The sequence below is a fragment of the Hyperolius riggenbachi genome, chromosome 7 (genome assembly GCF_040937935.1).
Source record: "Hyperolius riggenbachi isolate aHypRig1 chromosome 7, aHypRig1.pri, whole genome shotgun sequence".
Taxonomy (NCBI): domain Eukaryota; kingdom Metazoa; phylum Chordata; class Amphibia; order Anura; family Hyperoliidae; genus Hyperolius; species Hyperolius riggenbachi.
The window spans coordinates 67,545,529-67,559,419 of record NC_090652.1 but is presented as its reverse complement, the minus strand read 5'-3'; the positions used below and the strand labels follow the sequence as shown (position 1 = coordinate 67,559,419).

The 13,891-nt window shown below is 42.3% G+C and overlaps 1 protein-coding gene across 1 annotated transcript in view; it reads right to left on the bottom strand.

Moving 5' to 3' along the window:
- LOC137526043 (chitin synthase chs-2-like) overlaps positions 1-13,891 on the bottom strand; it is a 125,598-nt gene that overhangs the window by 35,108 nt on the left and 76,599 nt on the right. The window contains exons 6-8 of the mRNA XM_068247255.1: positions 8,448-8,613; positions 3,882-4,023; positions 509-703 (exon numbers count right to left, since the gene is read on the bottom strand). Coding sequence (XP_068103356.1) covers positions 509-703; positions 3,882-4,023; positions 8,448-8,613 — 503 coding nt within the window. The remainder of the gene's footprint in view (positions 1-508; positions 704-3,881; positions 4,024-8,447; positions 8,614-13,891) is intronic.

The following is a 13,891-nucleotide window of genomic DNA, read 5'->3' as shown; positions in this document are numbered from 1 at the left end:
CAACCCCTCCAGCCCCCCAAATGGCCCTGAGTGGGCTCGGGGGTGTCAGAATTTCTGCAGGGGGCCCGGTGGTTTGCAATTACGCCCCTGCCAGTATAGTAAACAAAAGCAGATACAATGATAATAAAACAATTTAATGTTTTGTTATGTTAGAAGTAGCTTTACTGTAGCTGGCGTTACACACATGACACATGTGTGTGTGTGTGCGTGCGTGCGTGTGTGTGCTCTGTGTGTGTGTGTGTGTGTGTGTGTGTGTGTGTGTGTGTGTGTGTGTGTGTGTGTACGTGTGTACGTGTGTACGTGTGTGTGTGTGTGTGTGTGTGTACGTGTGTGTGTGTGTGTGTGTGTGTGTGTGTGTGTGTGTGTGTGTGTTTAAAGGGAAGAATTAGAGGAAGTCAGACAGCTGCACTACAGATATGGAGACCAGGCCTGCAAAATTCCCCCTGGCACGTGTTAGAAGGACTTGCAGAGTTTTACTATTACCTATATTCCTAGGGCTGGCACTTACCCTGATCGTACTGAATATAGTCTGAGGGACCTTCTGCTTTCTTATTGTATGTCGTTAGCACGTCCAATAGTGCAGAAGCCCTGAACAAGCTGAAACATCCAGGACTGCACAACACACAACCAAAGACGTGTTCTGAAGACTTCTGCAGCCAGTGGCCCACGGCATATTCAAACTTCTGGTACCAGACCATGGGTCCTACGGGATTAATAACAATAAATATCTAATCACAGCAGGGCATTTTCACTCTTGATAATTATCATTTTGATGCAAATTACTGAAAAATGACTATGAAGGGAGAGGGGTGGGTACAGTCGCAATTCATTAGATATGGGGGGAGGGGGGTATGGGATAGTGTAAAATAAATTATCATCTTTGTAAGCAAGGTGTGTATTTAACTCTCGGGGGGGGGGGGGGGGGGGCGCTGCACACCTCTGTTGGTTTCATTTCAGTTGCAGCCTGATTAGGAGCACTGCCAATTTGTTGCTGTTCTGTAGAAAATGTGTAGACCATTTATGGCTAGCAGCCTCAGGTTCCCACTATGTGTTAATTGTTAGCTAGTGGTTAGGTCTTTTCCGTGAGGACACATCAACGTTGCGGAAGTGTCTGGGGCTGAACATTCTGTGTGCAAACTGTGTTTTTGGAAGCTAACATCCTTCATTCACTGCATCTGTTTCGAATGCAAGTTGTGAAATCTGCCCGTGTTTGGGCTCTGCAGTCTGCACATCAATGCAGCTGGTCAATTTGGGTGCAGCCTGCATTTAGAAGCGCTGCCATTTCCTCCTGTTTTACAATAATGTCTACTTGTGGCTAGCTGCATTCATGTGTATACGTTTGCTTTCAATTTATCTAGATTAGGGTTTAGTGCATAGTTTGCATTTGATTTGTGTTCAGTAAAACAGATAAATGTTTTGACACACTTCACGTGTGCATATCAGGCTTATGCTGACAATAATGACCCTTTCCTACTGATAACTATTGTGTATTTCTTTTGTGTGCCCAGATTATTATTTTTATTATTATTATTATTATTATTATTATTATTATTTACTTTGCTAAGACAATTACGTTTGTATGTAGCTTGTCCGTGCTTGTACTGTAGAGAATGTATTATGAACAGTACAGGAGAAATTGTTCTGTTGCCATCTAGTGACTGAAATAAGAACATTCACGTTCAGCCTTGTACTGCTTAGCTTTTTTTGCTGCCATCTAGAGGCTAAAATACCATAATGCACATATTGTACATTAGCCTGGAAATGTTTAATATATTGAAAGCTTTCTAACATGACCAGTGGTGCTCAGCAAGACTTCGGATATCCGAACTACCCAGATAATCCAAACTTTTTCCACTATCCGAGAGAGAGAGAGACCTCCGGAAGGGGTTTTTGCATTTTCAGGTCACTTCCGGTTTTCTATCCGGATATCCGAATCCGACTGGATATCCAGGATATTGGGTTCGGATATCCGAGTTTACTCGGATACCAAAAAGTTCGGATTCGGATATCCGATTCGGATCCAGATATCTGGGTATCCGGATCCGAATTCAATTAGGATTTTGAAAAGGGGTATCCGAGCAGCACTGAACATGACAAATGTTGTGCTTAAATGTATTAACTTTTTTTTTGCCAGTTTAATACTTCTGTTCATATTTTGCTATCTCACACAAAAAAAAAAGAAAAAAAAAAGTTTTGCAGGGTTTTTATTCTGGGGAGACACAACAGCAAAGAGGTTAGTAATTGAGTCGCTATCTCCTGCCAATGATGTGTAGGGGAAAATGTATATGTAAATGTATATGCATTATTTTCATACACAATTCAATAGATGTATATTTTTAGTAGCAGCCTGGCAAAGCTTCAAAAAGTTAACAGGGTCTAATTATGGATGACATGGTGGTGTAGTGGTTTGCAGGCTTGCCTTGCAGTGCTGGGTCCCTGGTTCAAATCCTAGCTGGGGCAGTAATTGCACAGAGTTGGTATGATCTCCCAAGTCTGTGTGGGTTTCCTTGGGGCGCTCTGGGTTCCTCCCACATCCAAAAAATAAAGATAAGTGAATTGGCTTTCCCCTAAATTGGCCTTTGACTATGATACATACACTACATTACATAGACATATGACTATGGCAGATTGTAAGCCCCTCCGAGGGACAGTTAGGACAATATATTCTGTACAGAGTTATGGAAGATGTTGGTGATATAGGTAGTGAGTATATACATATTATATTCTGGCGTATAAGACTACTTTTTAACCCTTGAAAATCTTCTGACAAGTCGAGGGTCGTCTTATACACCGGGTGTGTTTTATGCCGGGTGATACGCGATGCTTATACGCGGTGCGCATACGGAACATGCTGATGTTTACGCGATGCTGATACCCGATGCACGTACGCGACATGCTGATAATTAATTACCACGTGCTGGAGATTCAGCAGTCTCCGCATATGCTGGGAGGTAGCTCACCGCCCACATTGCAAGGTCTGGGACGTCCAGGGTATGGAAGAAAGCGATCGCTTTGTGCCCATAAAACACACCTCTTCCACTCGTCTGGCCAGCCCTATCCTGTTACCGCCTCTCAGATCTCACTGCTGAGGACTGTAGTGAAGTGGTGCAGGCGAGCATGTTCAAGATCATAGAGGCAGAGAAGGAGGTAAATGGGCTACAATGGCGGGCCAGACGGGTGATAGAGGTGTGTTTTATGGGCACAGCACAATCTATTCTTCCATACCTCCCTGATAAACCGAGAGACAGGGAGAGCTGACCAATCTGCATATGGAGAGGGAGAGTTGACCAATCCAACCAGTCAATCACCTGTTTTTTTTTTTTTAATTATTTCTATTGTATTATTTCTATTTGGTGTGCATTGGAAGAGTTGTAGTCTTATACAGTCAGTATATCCCACACTCTATATTTTAACTGGAAAAGTTGGGGGTTGTCCTATACGCCCAGTCGTCTTATATGCCCGAATATACATTTTTACAATTTTAGGGCTTGATTCACAAAGCGGTGCTAAGTGTTAGCTTCTTAGTGCCCCATAAGTAGCTCTTTGCGCACTGACGGCCGTGCAGAGCTACTTCGCGCACAGCCCCGCTCAGTGCACATGCAGCGCGGCTGGCCAGTATTAGTGTGCGGTGCGACGATAATGTCGCACCCACTGCCCCGAAAACGGTGCACCGGGTGCAATGTTTAAGGTGCAGCAGGTGCAACGTTATCGTCGCACCGCGCACTAATACCAGCCAGTCGCGCTGCGTGCGCACTGAGCGGGCCTGACAGTGATGTGTGGGCGCAAACTACCTAGTGCCGTGGTTTGTGCCCACTAATTGATAGGGTCACTAACTGGCTTAGCGCTGGTTAGTGAATCAAGCCCTTACAGTATTAGTGTACCTGGTCCTGTTGGGTGGATTCTTCCACAAGCAGCTCCAACTTTAGGGTAAGTTCTCAAACGATCCACCAGAAGCATTAGTGCGGAGGGCTGATAATCTGTATCCCCATCCAGTGCCAAGATGTAGGTGTTTGATTTTTTTATCTGTGGAAACAAACGAGATGTTCATTATTTTATGTACAAACTTCAGTTATACAAATTAATAAATTCTGTTATCTTGCAAGTATTATTAACCCGATCATAAATACTGCACGTGTTAAAGAGACTCTGAAGTCTAATTTTTTTCCTTGTTTTTTTTTAATTTACTCTTGTTAAGCATCATCGTAAGTGGAATTGCCACAATCCAGCCGCAAAACGAGTGTTTTTTTAATAGAGAAAAAGACCTGCAAAGTTCCATGACTTTGCAGGTCGCAGATGGTGCTGCCCTGGAGAGGCAGAGCTTTGTGCCGTAGCTCTGCCTCTCCGCAATCAATCTCCGCCTCCTCTCCGCCCCTCTCAGTAAAAGAAGACTGAGGGGAGGTAGCAGGCGGCGATCAGCAGAGATTGACAGCGGAGGAGGCAGAGCTACAGCTCAAAGCTCTGCTTCTTTAAGGAAGTAAAGGCCTGTGAGCCCAGGAACTTTGCTGGGCTTTTTCTCTATTAAAAAACACTTGTTTTGTGGCAGGATTGCAGCGATTCCACTTAGGATATAATGCTTAGCAAGATTAAATTAAAAAAACTGGGAAAAAATTAGACTTCAGAGTCGCTTTAAATGACCTCCTTTTGGCCTTTGCACATAACACTCTTTCTTATTTAAAAAAAAATGGACTGTGCTCTCTGACCACAATTCCGCCAACTGAAGGCTCATACCAGAATGTTTAGTGACATTGTTTCACAATGCACTTTTATGGAAAGTAAAAACACATGAATTTTTCAGTGTATAGTGCAAAAAGCCTTCATGCTAGGTTCACACTGGGACGTTGCAGAGCTGCATTATAAAGTCTTATAACGCAGCTTACTGCACTTTAATAAGAAGTCTATGCTGCGTTCACAATGCGAAGTTAGCGTTGCATTGTAACATGCAGCGTTATGGTAACCCACTGCTGCAGTGCGTTATCTCTGAACGCACATGCTACCAGGTATAGGAAAACTTCCTTTTCATTGCCTGTATGCTTAACTGTACCTACTTAAAGGAATACTGTTGATTGAAGCATTTTTATTTAATGCTGTATGTTAGGGCACACATTACCACAAGTACTAGGAGCAATTTCCTTTCTCACACAGCTCTGCCTCTCTGCTTAAAATCCTCTGCCAGTTTTTAGATACAAAAGTGACTGTTCTTAAGGGCTAGACCATGTCCCTGCACAGGGGGGTTGCTATCAACTAGTCCTCAGTGTATAGTTTAATTATCCCTTTGCTGAAACAATCTTACTTAGATGGTGGTAAGTGGTTAAAGATTCCAGCAATGTGTGTTCCCTGTCTTCCTTTCTCTCACTGATAAATATCCTGATAATGCCTTTGTAAACAGCGCCTGTCCCTCTCATAGCAGCCTAGGAAGTGATGCAGCCTGGAGTGTATCATCATCACAGGTCAGTCATTCAGTCAGGAATATTGTATACACATCTCCCTGCTAGTTACATTACATCAATATTTCAGCACATCTAGTTACCTGTTACCTCCTCAGATCAGCCCCCCCTCAGACTCTCCTGCATGCTGTGACACAGTGAAGTATATTTGTGAGCTGTGTGAGGATTGGAATGAAGGATGATTTTTAAGCAGAGAGGAAGCTAGAGAGAACTGGGTGAACAAATAAACTTCCCCTAGCAATAGTACTAATGTGTACCCTAATATAGAGTATTAAAAAAGTTGTTTTAATCTATAGTATGCAGCATTAATGAGCGTAACCACTTTTTTGTTGTGTTGCATTGTAATGTTGCATTGCAATATACGTAATTTCTCTAGTAGAGTTAGAAAGTGTTTTTGTTTGCTGCTTTGCTCGATACACACATAACTGTCTATACCAGAGTAGCACGAGAAACCAATAATAAAATTACTTATTCAGCATACATACAATGGGACAGAAGTAAGAAATGCTATGTTGTTTCATACCTTTAGGGCTGCTGTGTCAGCTGCCTTCTTTTTAGGTGAATATTTGAGATATAGTTTCCATTCCAGAAGATAGTACAAATACATCACCTATATGAGCAGAATCAGTATGTTTACTATACAAAATTGAAGAATTCAAAAACCCACTTTTAAAGATAGCATTATTCTCGAGAGAGAGAGAGAGATGAAGGGGGGCTTCAAACTACAACCCGATATGTCTCTCCTCTCCAGTCCAGATTTACACACACACACGCACGCACACACGCACGCACGCACGCACGCACACACACACACACACACACACACGTAGCCCAAGGGCTACCTTTCCACCCCCTATTGCTACGCCACTGCAAACAGCAGTGAAGGACCTGTTATACAGATGACCTTTAACACAGTATACCCTATTTAATTCTCCATCACCTGACAATTGAAAAAAGTGCTGACAAGTTTTTAAATAAAGTATAAGGCCTGGCAGATCGCTCGCCTTTGTTCAGCCTCCATAACCCAATCTAACCTCACGTTCTTCACATATAGCAAAGCCCCTGTTTGCCCCAGGTCTTAGCATGCAAGGTATAGAGACTGAGGCCGGGAAGGCAGGAGTACGACCAGAATCCACTAGGCAAAGGCATGCAATAATAGGTGATAATAGGTGATATCAGGAAGTAGTGTGACATGCGCTGAGGAGGAGACAGCATAGATTAAAGCAGGATTAGGTAGACCAGAAACAGGAAGGAAGGTTACTCAGAGCAACCGCAGCTCTTAGTTTCTGGTAACCACCACAATAAACAAGACAAGGACAGACAGAGAGGAACATTTATCAATCCAATCACTAATATAGCTATGAAAAAATGTCTATGAAGGCAGAGTCCTATGAGCCAGTCAGGAGCCTCTTTCGTTGGCTCCTGACCAGTGTTGCTTGCGAATTTTCGTCCAAGTCATTTTCGCATCGAAAATCCCATTTTCGAATCAAATCTTCGGAAATATTTGCGCTTTCGACCAGCAGCGAAAATCAAAGAAGCTTTGCTGTATGCGGACTCTTATGCCCTTATGCAGAAAAAAATCCGCAATAATCCGCTGTATGCGGACGCTTATGCCCTTATGCGGAAAAATTTCTGCAATAATCCGCTGTATGCGGACACTTATGCCCTTATGCAGAAACATTTCTGCAATAATCCGCTGTATGCGGACACTTATGCAGAAACATTTCTGCAATAATCCGCTGTATGCGGATGCTTATGCCCTTATGCAGAAAAATTTCCGTAATAATCCGCTAAATATGCGCATGGGTAAACTAATACATGTGTACATTCCACCTTCCCATGCGGAATTGTATACGTATAGAAGGGCAATAATATTTCTGCGCATGCACAATGATCCGTACAGTTACCGCACGCGTAGTTGACTTCGCAATACATACATCAACTACACGTAGCGGGCAAAGCTTCGCATATCGGTACTACGACTACGCGGAAATACGTACGCGATAAACAATGTATTTAATGCAAACATAACGGGCATTAGGCGAAAATTAACGCAAAAATATTTGATCGAAAATTCGCCTGTCGAAAAGAAATTAGTGCTTTTTTCGGCGAAAAGAATATTTGCATTTTCGCTCATCACTCTGACCCTGTCTATCGACATAAGCCAATGGGAGTTCCTTACGCGGACAGAAAGCCCTGTGAGCGGGTCAGGAGCCGATTTCATTGGTTTCTGACCCGCTCACAGGGCTTTGCCGTAATAGAGATGGCAAGGCGAGTGAGCTGTGGCGGGGAGATGGCGAAGCGATTGGCGGGAACGCGCAGCGGCGGTGAGTTGATGCCCTGGCAGCCACATCAGCATCAAAACAGGGTGTAGATTTCAACTAGCGATGTCCTTAAAGGGGCACTACAGCGTAAAACTGTAAAATGTAAAATATGTGCAAACATACAAATCAGAAGTACATTTTTTCCAGAGTAAAATGAGCCATAAATTACTTTTCTCCTATGTTGCTGTCACTTACAGTAGACAGTAGAAATCACAGAAGTGACAGGTTTTGGGCTAGTCCATCTCTTCATAGCGGATTCACAGCAAGGCTTTTATTCTTTATAAAGATATTCCCTAAAAAGGATTTAAACAATGATGCTGGCCAGCTTCCCTGCTCCCTACACAGTTTTCTGGCAGTTGGACAGAGCAACGGCCATTCACTTAGTGCTTTTGAAAATAAATATATCCCTGAGAATCCCCTATAAAGAGATAGACTAGTCCAAACCCTGTCGCTTCTGTCAGATTTCTACTACCTACTGTAAGTGACAGCAACATAGGAGAAAAGTAATTTATGGCTCATTTTACTCTAGAAAAAACTTACTTCTTATTTGTATATGTTTGCACATATTTTAAATGTTACAGTTTTTTGCTGTAGTGCCCCTTTAAGTAGTTAAACAAATCCTGGAATGACAGTTGAAGGACTCTGTAATAAATTACTTTTTTTTTTTTTTTTTTTTTACCTGAGACCATCTTTTCTTATTGCGGATTCTTTTCTTGTCTTTCAGATGAACAAATAATGAATTTCCTCCAGGAAACTTGTAGTGCAGCCTTCCCCCATATGGCGTGGACCTAATACTGTGCCTGGTAGATCTCAGCACATCTTCTTCATCTCTTCCTTTGAACACGCTTAAAATTCAACATGTAGTTTATAAATAGCTGTGTACAGTATAAATGATATAGACAGTTCACTTTGTAAGTACGTCACTGAGCGGGGGGTGGAACTATACCTGTTGTTGCCCTGTTGGCGCACTCAGCCACAGGGTAATATGCATGGGGGAATGTTATGGTGCGATTATCCTACCCCGGGATCTCCTGCTGCAGGACGATCGCACTGCTACAACTAGCCTTAAAAGACAACACGTTGTGTGGGTCCTTGCCAGCTTCCTCAGGTCAAATGGTTAGTGTCTTAAAGAAACAATCTCTGCAATTAAGTGCGCCTGTAAAATACCTGTTACACCCAATTTGGGGCACCCCCTTCACCCTCAAATAACAACTTCAGCCCGCAGATGTTTCCACCTTCAGTACGAAGGCAAATTTCCCCTTTCAGCACTTCTCCCATTCATCCCCCAATAACTTTATCACTACTCACCACACGTAAATGATCTATACCTTGTTTTTTTTTGCCACCAATTAGGCTTTCTTTGGGTGATACATTTTGCTATGAATTATTTTATTCTAAATGCATTTTAACAGGAATAATAAGAATTTTTTAAAAAAAAAATCATTATTTCTCCGTTTTCAGCCATTATAGTTGTAAAATAAAACATTCTACTGTGGATAAAATCCACACATTTTATTTGCCCATTTGACCGGGTTATTGCAACATTTAAAATATTTCCCTAGTACAATGTATGGCGCAAATATTTTATTTAGAAATACAGGTGCATTTTTTTCAGTTTTGCATCCATCACTAATTACAAGCCCATATGGGCTCAAGGTAATAAGGTGTATAGTAATATACATTCACAACATACATATTTAAAAAGTTTTGTCCCTAAGTTAACTATTTACATATATTTTTTAAACTGTAATTTTTTTTTTTAAGCGTGTGTTTTTATTTTTTTAGTTAATGGGCAGAGTGGGGAGTCTATCAGTTTTTATTTAGTGTGTATTGTGTGTTTTTTTTTCATTTGTATGTGTTTTTTTTTTATTATTTGTACTTTAATTTTACTTTTTAGCCACTAGGTGGCGCTAAGCACTCTCCTGGAAGATACCAGGCAGTGCGAGATCTTTTGTTTGGTTCATGAATCAAATACCTCCTGTTAGGAGGGAAATGATTCATTTGCAGGGAATCCCTCAGGGGAACACTGTTTCCTCTTCAGCATTCAATTCCCTGTAATAGCAGCAGGGAATGAGCCGCATGCAGGCAGATATGCGTGCACAAGGGCAGAAACACTGCTGGACGGATATATTCATCCAGATTTGAGTGGCGATTTTTGGACAAATATATCCGTCCAGATTGGCTTAAGTGGTTAGTCCTGACGCCCCCCTCCTCTTTTTGGAGTTCTTTACCTTTTTTTTTTTCTTGGAGAGTGACCCACCTACCCATCCACAGAGGACCCAAAGACCTGGGAGAATATGGGTTCTCCTCACCTAAATACTGTGGTTGCTGAGCTGATCTTGCAACCAACACTTGTGAGTACCTGTCTACTGTATCTATACATGTATACCTGGTTCAGTTAAGTACTGTACTATACTATATGGGGCTCCTGTGTTCTCTGTTTTTGTTTTTTTTTTGTTTTTTTTGTGGAAGGGCCTTTGGACTACTCCAGACATCCTCCTATCTTCCTTCATGGTCTCTGGACTCCATATAGTCATGACATTGGAATAGTCCTTAAATGATACCAAAGCTGTAAGGCTCTGGTAAACAGTGAAGGTGCAGCGGGTAGTGGGCACTTACTGCACCTCCCGTTACCCAACATCCATGCCATTCTTCTCCACTCAATCCCGCTCTCCTCGGCGATTTGGACAACACCAGACCCAGACATACTGTACCGTGCATGCACAGTATGTCCCTTCTACTCCCCTGTGGCCATGCAGAGTGATGTCACAGGACAGGAGCAAGCTTGCCCGCCCTCCCCCACCCCCGTGTCTCCAATTAGCACGCTGCAACAGGGGAGCAGAACAAACATACTGAACATGGGTGGCGCAGTATGTCCAGATTTGGCTTCACCAAAGTTGCCGAGGAGAATGGGACTGAGCAGATGAGAATGGCAAATGACGGAGGCACCTTCACTTTTTACTTAAAAACAAGAAGAGAATCGAGACGTACCAATATGGTGCAGTATTGTCAGGTAAAATGAAGAGTTCAATACAATTTTATGTATATATACTCACAAACACGGGTTACCCATAGGCAACCACTTTAAATGCAGGTGGGGAGCATTAGGACCTGACCCCACTCAGGTTAAGAAGTCGCTCTCTGTAGATAGTAGATGGGGATGCACCCCTCCACCCAGGGTGGACTAGAAGATCAGCAAAAGCTCGGTATACAGAGGTGCCAGAGTAGAGTAAAGCATTTTAAAAACCGTTTAAAAGCAGAGGGGGATGTTAGGGTGGACTTACCTCCCTCTTACAAAAAAGAAAATTCACTCGAGTCTCGATAAAACAGAATTGACAATTAATTTATTCAACTCCACAAATGCAACGCGTTTCGTGGGCGTGACCCCGCTTCCTCAGGCAAAAATGGGAGCACAACTCAGTGGGTCAAGCAGTAGGTTTGAGCGCCACTTTTTACTAGAGCCTTTCAGCTTTGGTATCAACAGTGAGCAGTTGTGGATTTGGTTGTGGGGTGCATTATTCCAGTCCTTGAAGTAGCGAACTATAATCCATAATACAGCATACAGCTGTCTCCAATGATGGAATAAATTATCTTTGGCTTATCTGAAAAGCTGGTGTGCGAACCTACCTTTGGACTTTTGGAATATTATCTGATGTTGCTTTGCATCAAAGGTTCAGCAACCTTACACAGTACGGAAAGGTGTGCCGCTCCTGATCCCACAATTGCACTTACTGGCACTAGGGCTTGCTTTCGGGGTAGGGCTTATATTTTGAGCATGCTGGTAATTCCTGCTAGGGCTTACTTTCAGGGGATTTCTTAATTTCAGGGAAAGAGAGTAGATTAGGTTTAGGCATTAGGAAGGGGAACATTTGGTGGCAGGATAGGCTTAGGCATCGGGTAGGGGATCAAATTGGGGAGGGAAGGCTAGATGTTGGGAAGAAGAGTTGGTGATAACAGGATCAATTCCTGTGAGATGATTTAGGAGGACAAACTCCAGAATCACTAACAAAACAATGTCACAAAACTAGTATAGCATAGAATATATTATAGAGTGTTCAAACTTCATGCAGAATATACGTATCCTGTCTAGGAATCGAAAATTAATCTGTAGCATTGTAAGTCAAGAGGGCTAATCATCAATCATTCCACATCTACATTCCTTCTGGCGTTGTTATACTCACTCCGTATATTCCCTGTGTTGTGCTCACGCCTTCCTCTCCTCTGCTGCTCTGCTATGACTGCTGTGTAATACTATTGACTATTTTGTGTTATTTTGTGTTATAGGTGGAGTTTGCTTTGTTTTCATTTCTTGCTTGATCTCTCATTCGCTGGGGTGCCTCAGTGTAAGCTGACTAACCTGTTTTCCACTTCCTGCAAAATAATTCCTCTTTTTGGAGGAAACAAAAAATGATGCTTAGAGGCAAACAATCTGCATGGGTGACAGTTTCAAAGGGTGCTTCTACCTTGTTTTTTTTTTGTTTTTTGTTTATATGTTTTTTTTTCTAGGGATCCTCATTCGGATTCCGCAAAATTGAAATTTCTGCATTTCCGATCGGAAGTTGGAATTGAAAATTGGAATTCTGTGAAAATCCGATTTACCCCAACTCTGTAATTTTAGCCCAATCACAGAACTCTGGAGCATTGGACCAACTAGAGACCAGGCATGGTCGGAAGAGCCAATTTCCGATTCCGTGGTAATTCCGCATACCGCCACTACCGAAATTCACCTACCGTTTCAGAAAATTTTTAATCTCTCTCATATCATCCTCTTATATCATCCAGTAGGGAACTGCAGATTTTCAAAACAGCTTATATACCATAGCTGGGATTTGAACCCAGGATGCAGTATGTAGTAGGTATCTGTCTTAACCTCTATACCATGAACCACACTACATGGTAAAGCTGTCCTAGCATAAACCATACTACCATTATGATCAATGCAATAGAAAAAGTAGCATGATTAAGGATTGGTACTTTTTGAAAAGCATGCTAATATACCATAGCTGGGATTTGAACCCAGGATGCAGTGTGTAGTAGCTAGTAGGTATCTGTCTTAACCTCTAGACCATGAACCACACTACGTGGTAAAGCTGTCTTAGCATAAACCATACTACCATTATGATCAATTCAATAGAAAAAGTAGCATGATTAAGGATTGGTACTTTTTGAAAAGCATGCTTATATACCATAGCTGGGATTTGAACCCAGGATGCAGTGTGTAGTAGCTATCTGTCTTAACCTCTAGACCATGAACCACACTACGTGGTAAAGCTGTCCTAGCATAAACCATACTACCATTATGATCAATGCAATAGAAAAAGTAGCATGATTAAGGATTGGTACTTTTTGAAAAGCATGCTTATATACCATAGCTGGGATTTGAACCCAGGATCAGTGTGTAGTAGCTAGTAGGTATCTGTCTTAACCTCTAGACCATGAACCACACTACGTGGTAAAGCTGTCCTAGCATAAACCATACTACCATTATGATCAATGCAATAGAAAAAGTAGCATGATTAAGGATTGGTACTTTTTGAAAAGCAATATTATATACTATAGCTGGGATTTGAACCCAGGATGCAGTGTGTAGTAGCTAGTAGGTATCTGTCTTAACCTCTAGACCATGAACCACACTACATAGTAGTAGGTATCTGTCTTACCCCCTAGACCATCAACCACACTCAGGGCCGGGCCGAGGCAGAGGCTGGAGAGGCTCCAGCCTCAGGGCGCAGTGTAGGAGGGGGTGCACAATTCATTCAGCTGTCATTCCCAATTGTGTTTGAAGCAGAAATAAATAAGAAAAGGTGATACATGGCAGCGACTGCAAGCCAGATAAGTAGCGATTAAGGTGTTGGGGGGGTTGGGGGCCCTGGGGCACCTCTTAGTGTAATAGCAATCAGTGTGTGATGGCTGGGGTGGGAGGGATGGGGGGGGCGCACTTTGCTGTCTCAGCCTTGGGTGCTGAAGGACCTTGTCCCACCTCTACATGCTAAAGCTGGCCTAGCATGTACCATACTACCATTATGATCAATTCAATAGATATACTATGGTATATAAGCATGCTTTTCAAAAAGTACCAATCCTTAATCATGCTACTTTTTCTATTGAATTGATCATAATGGT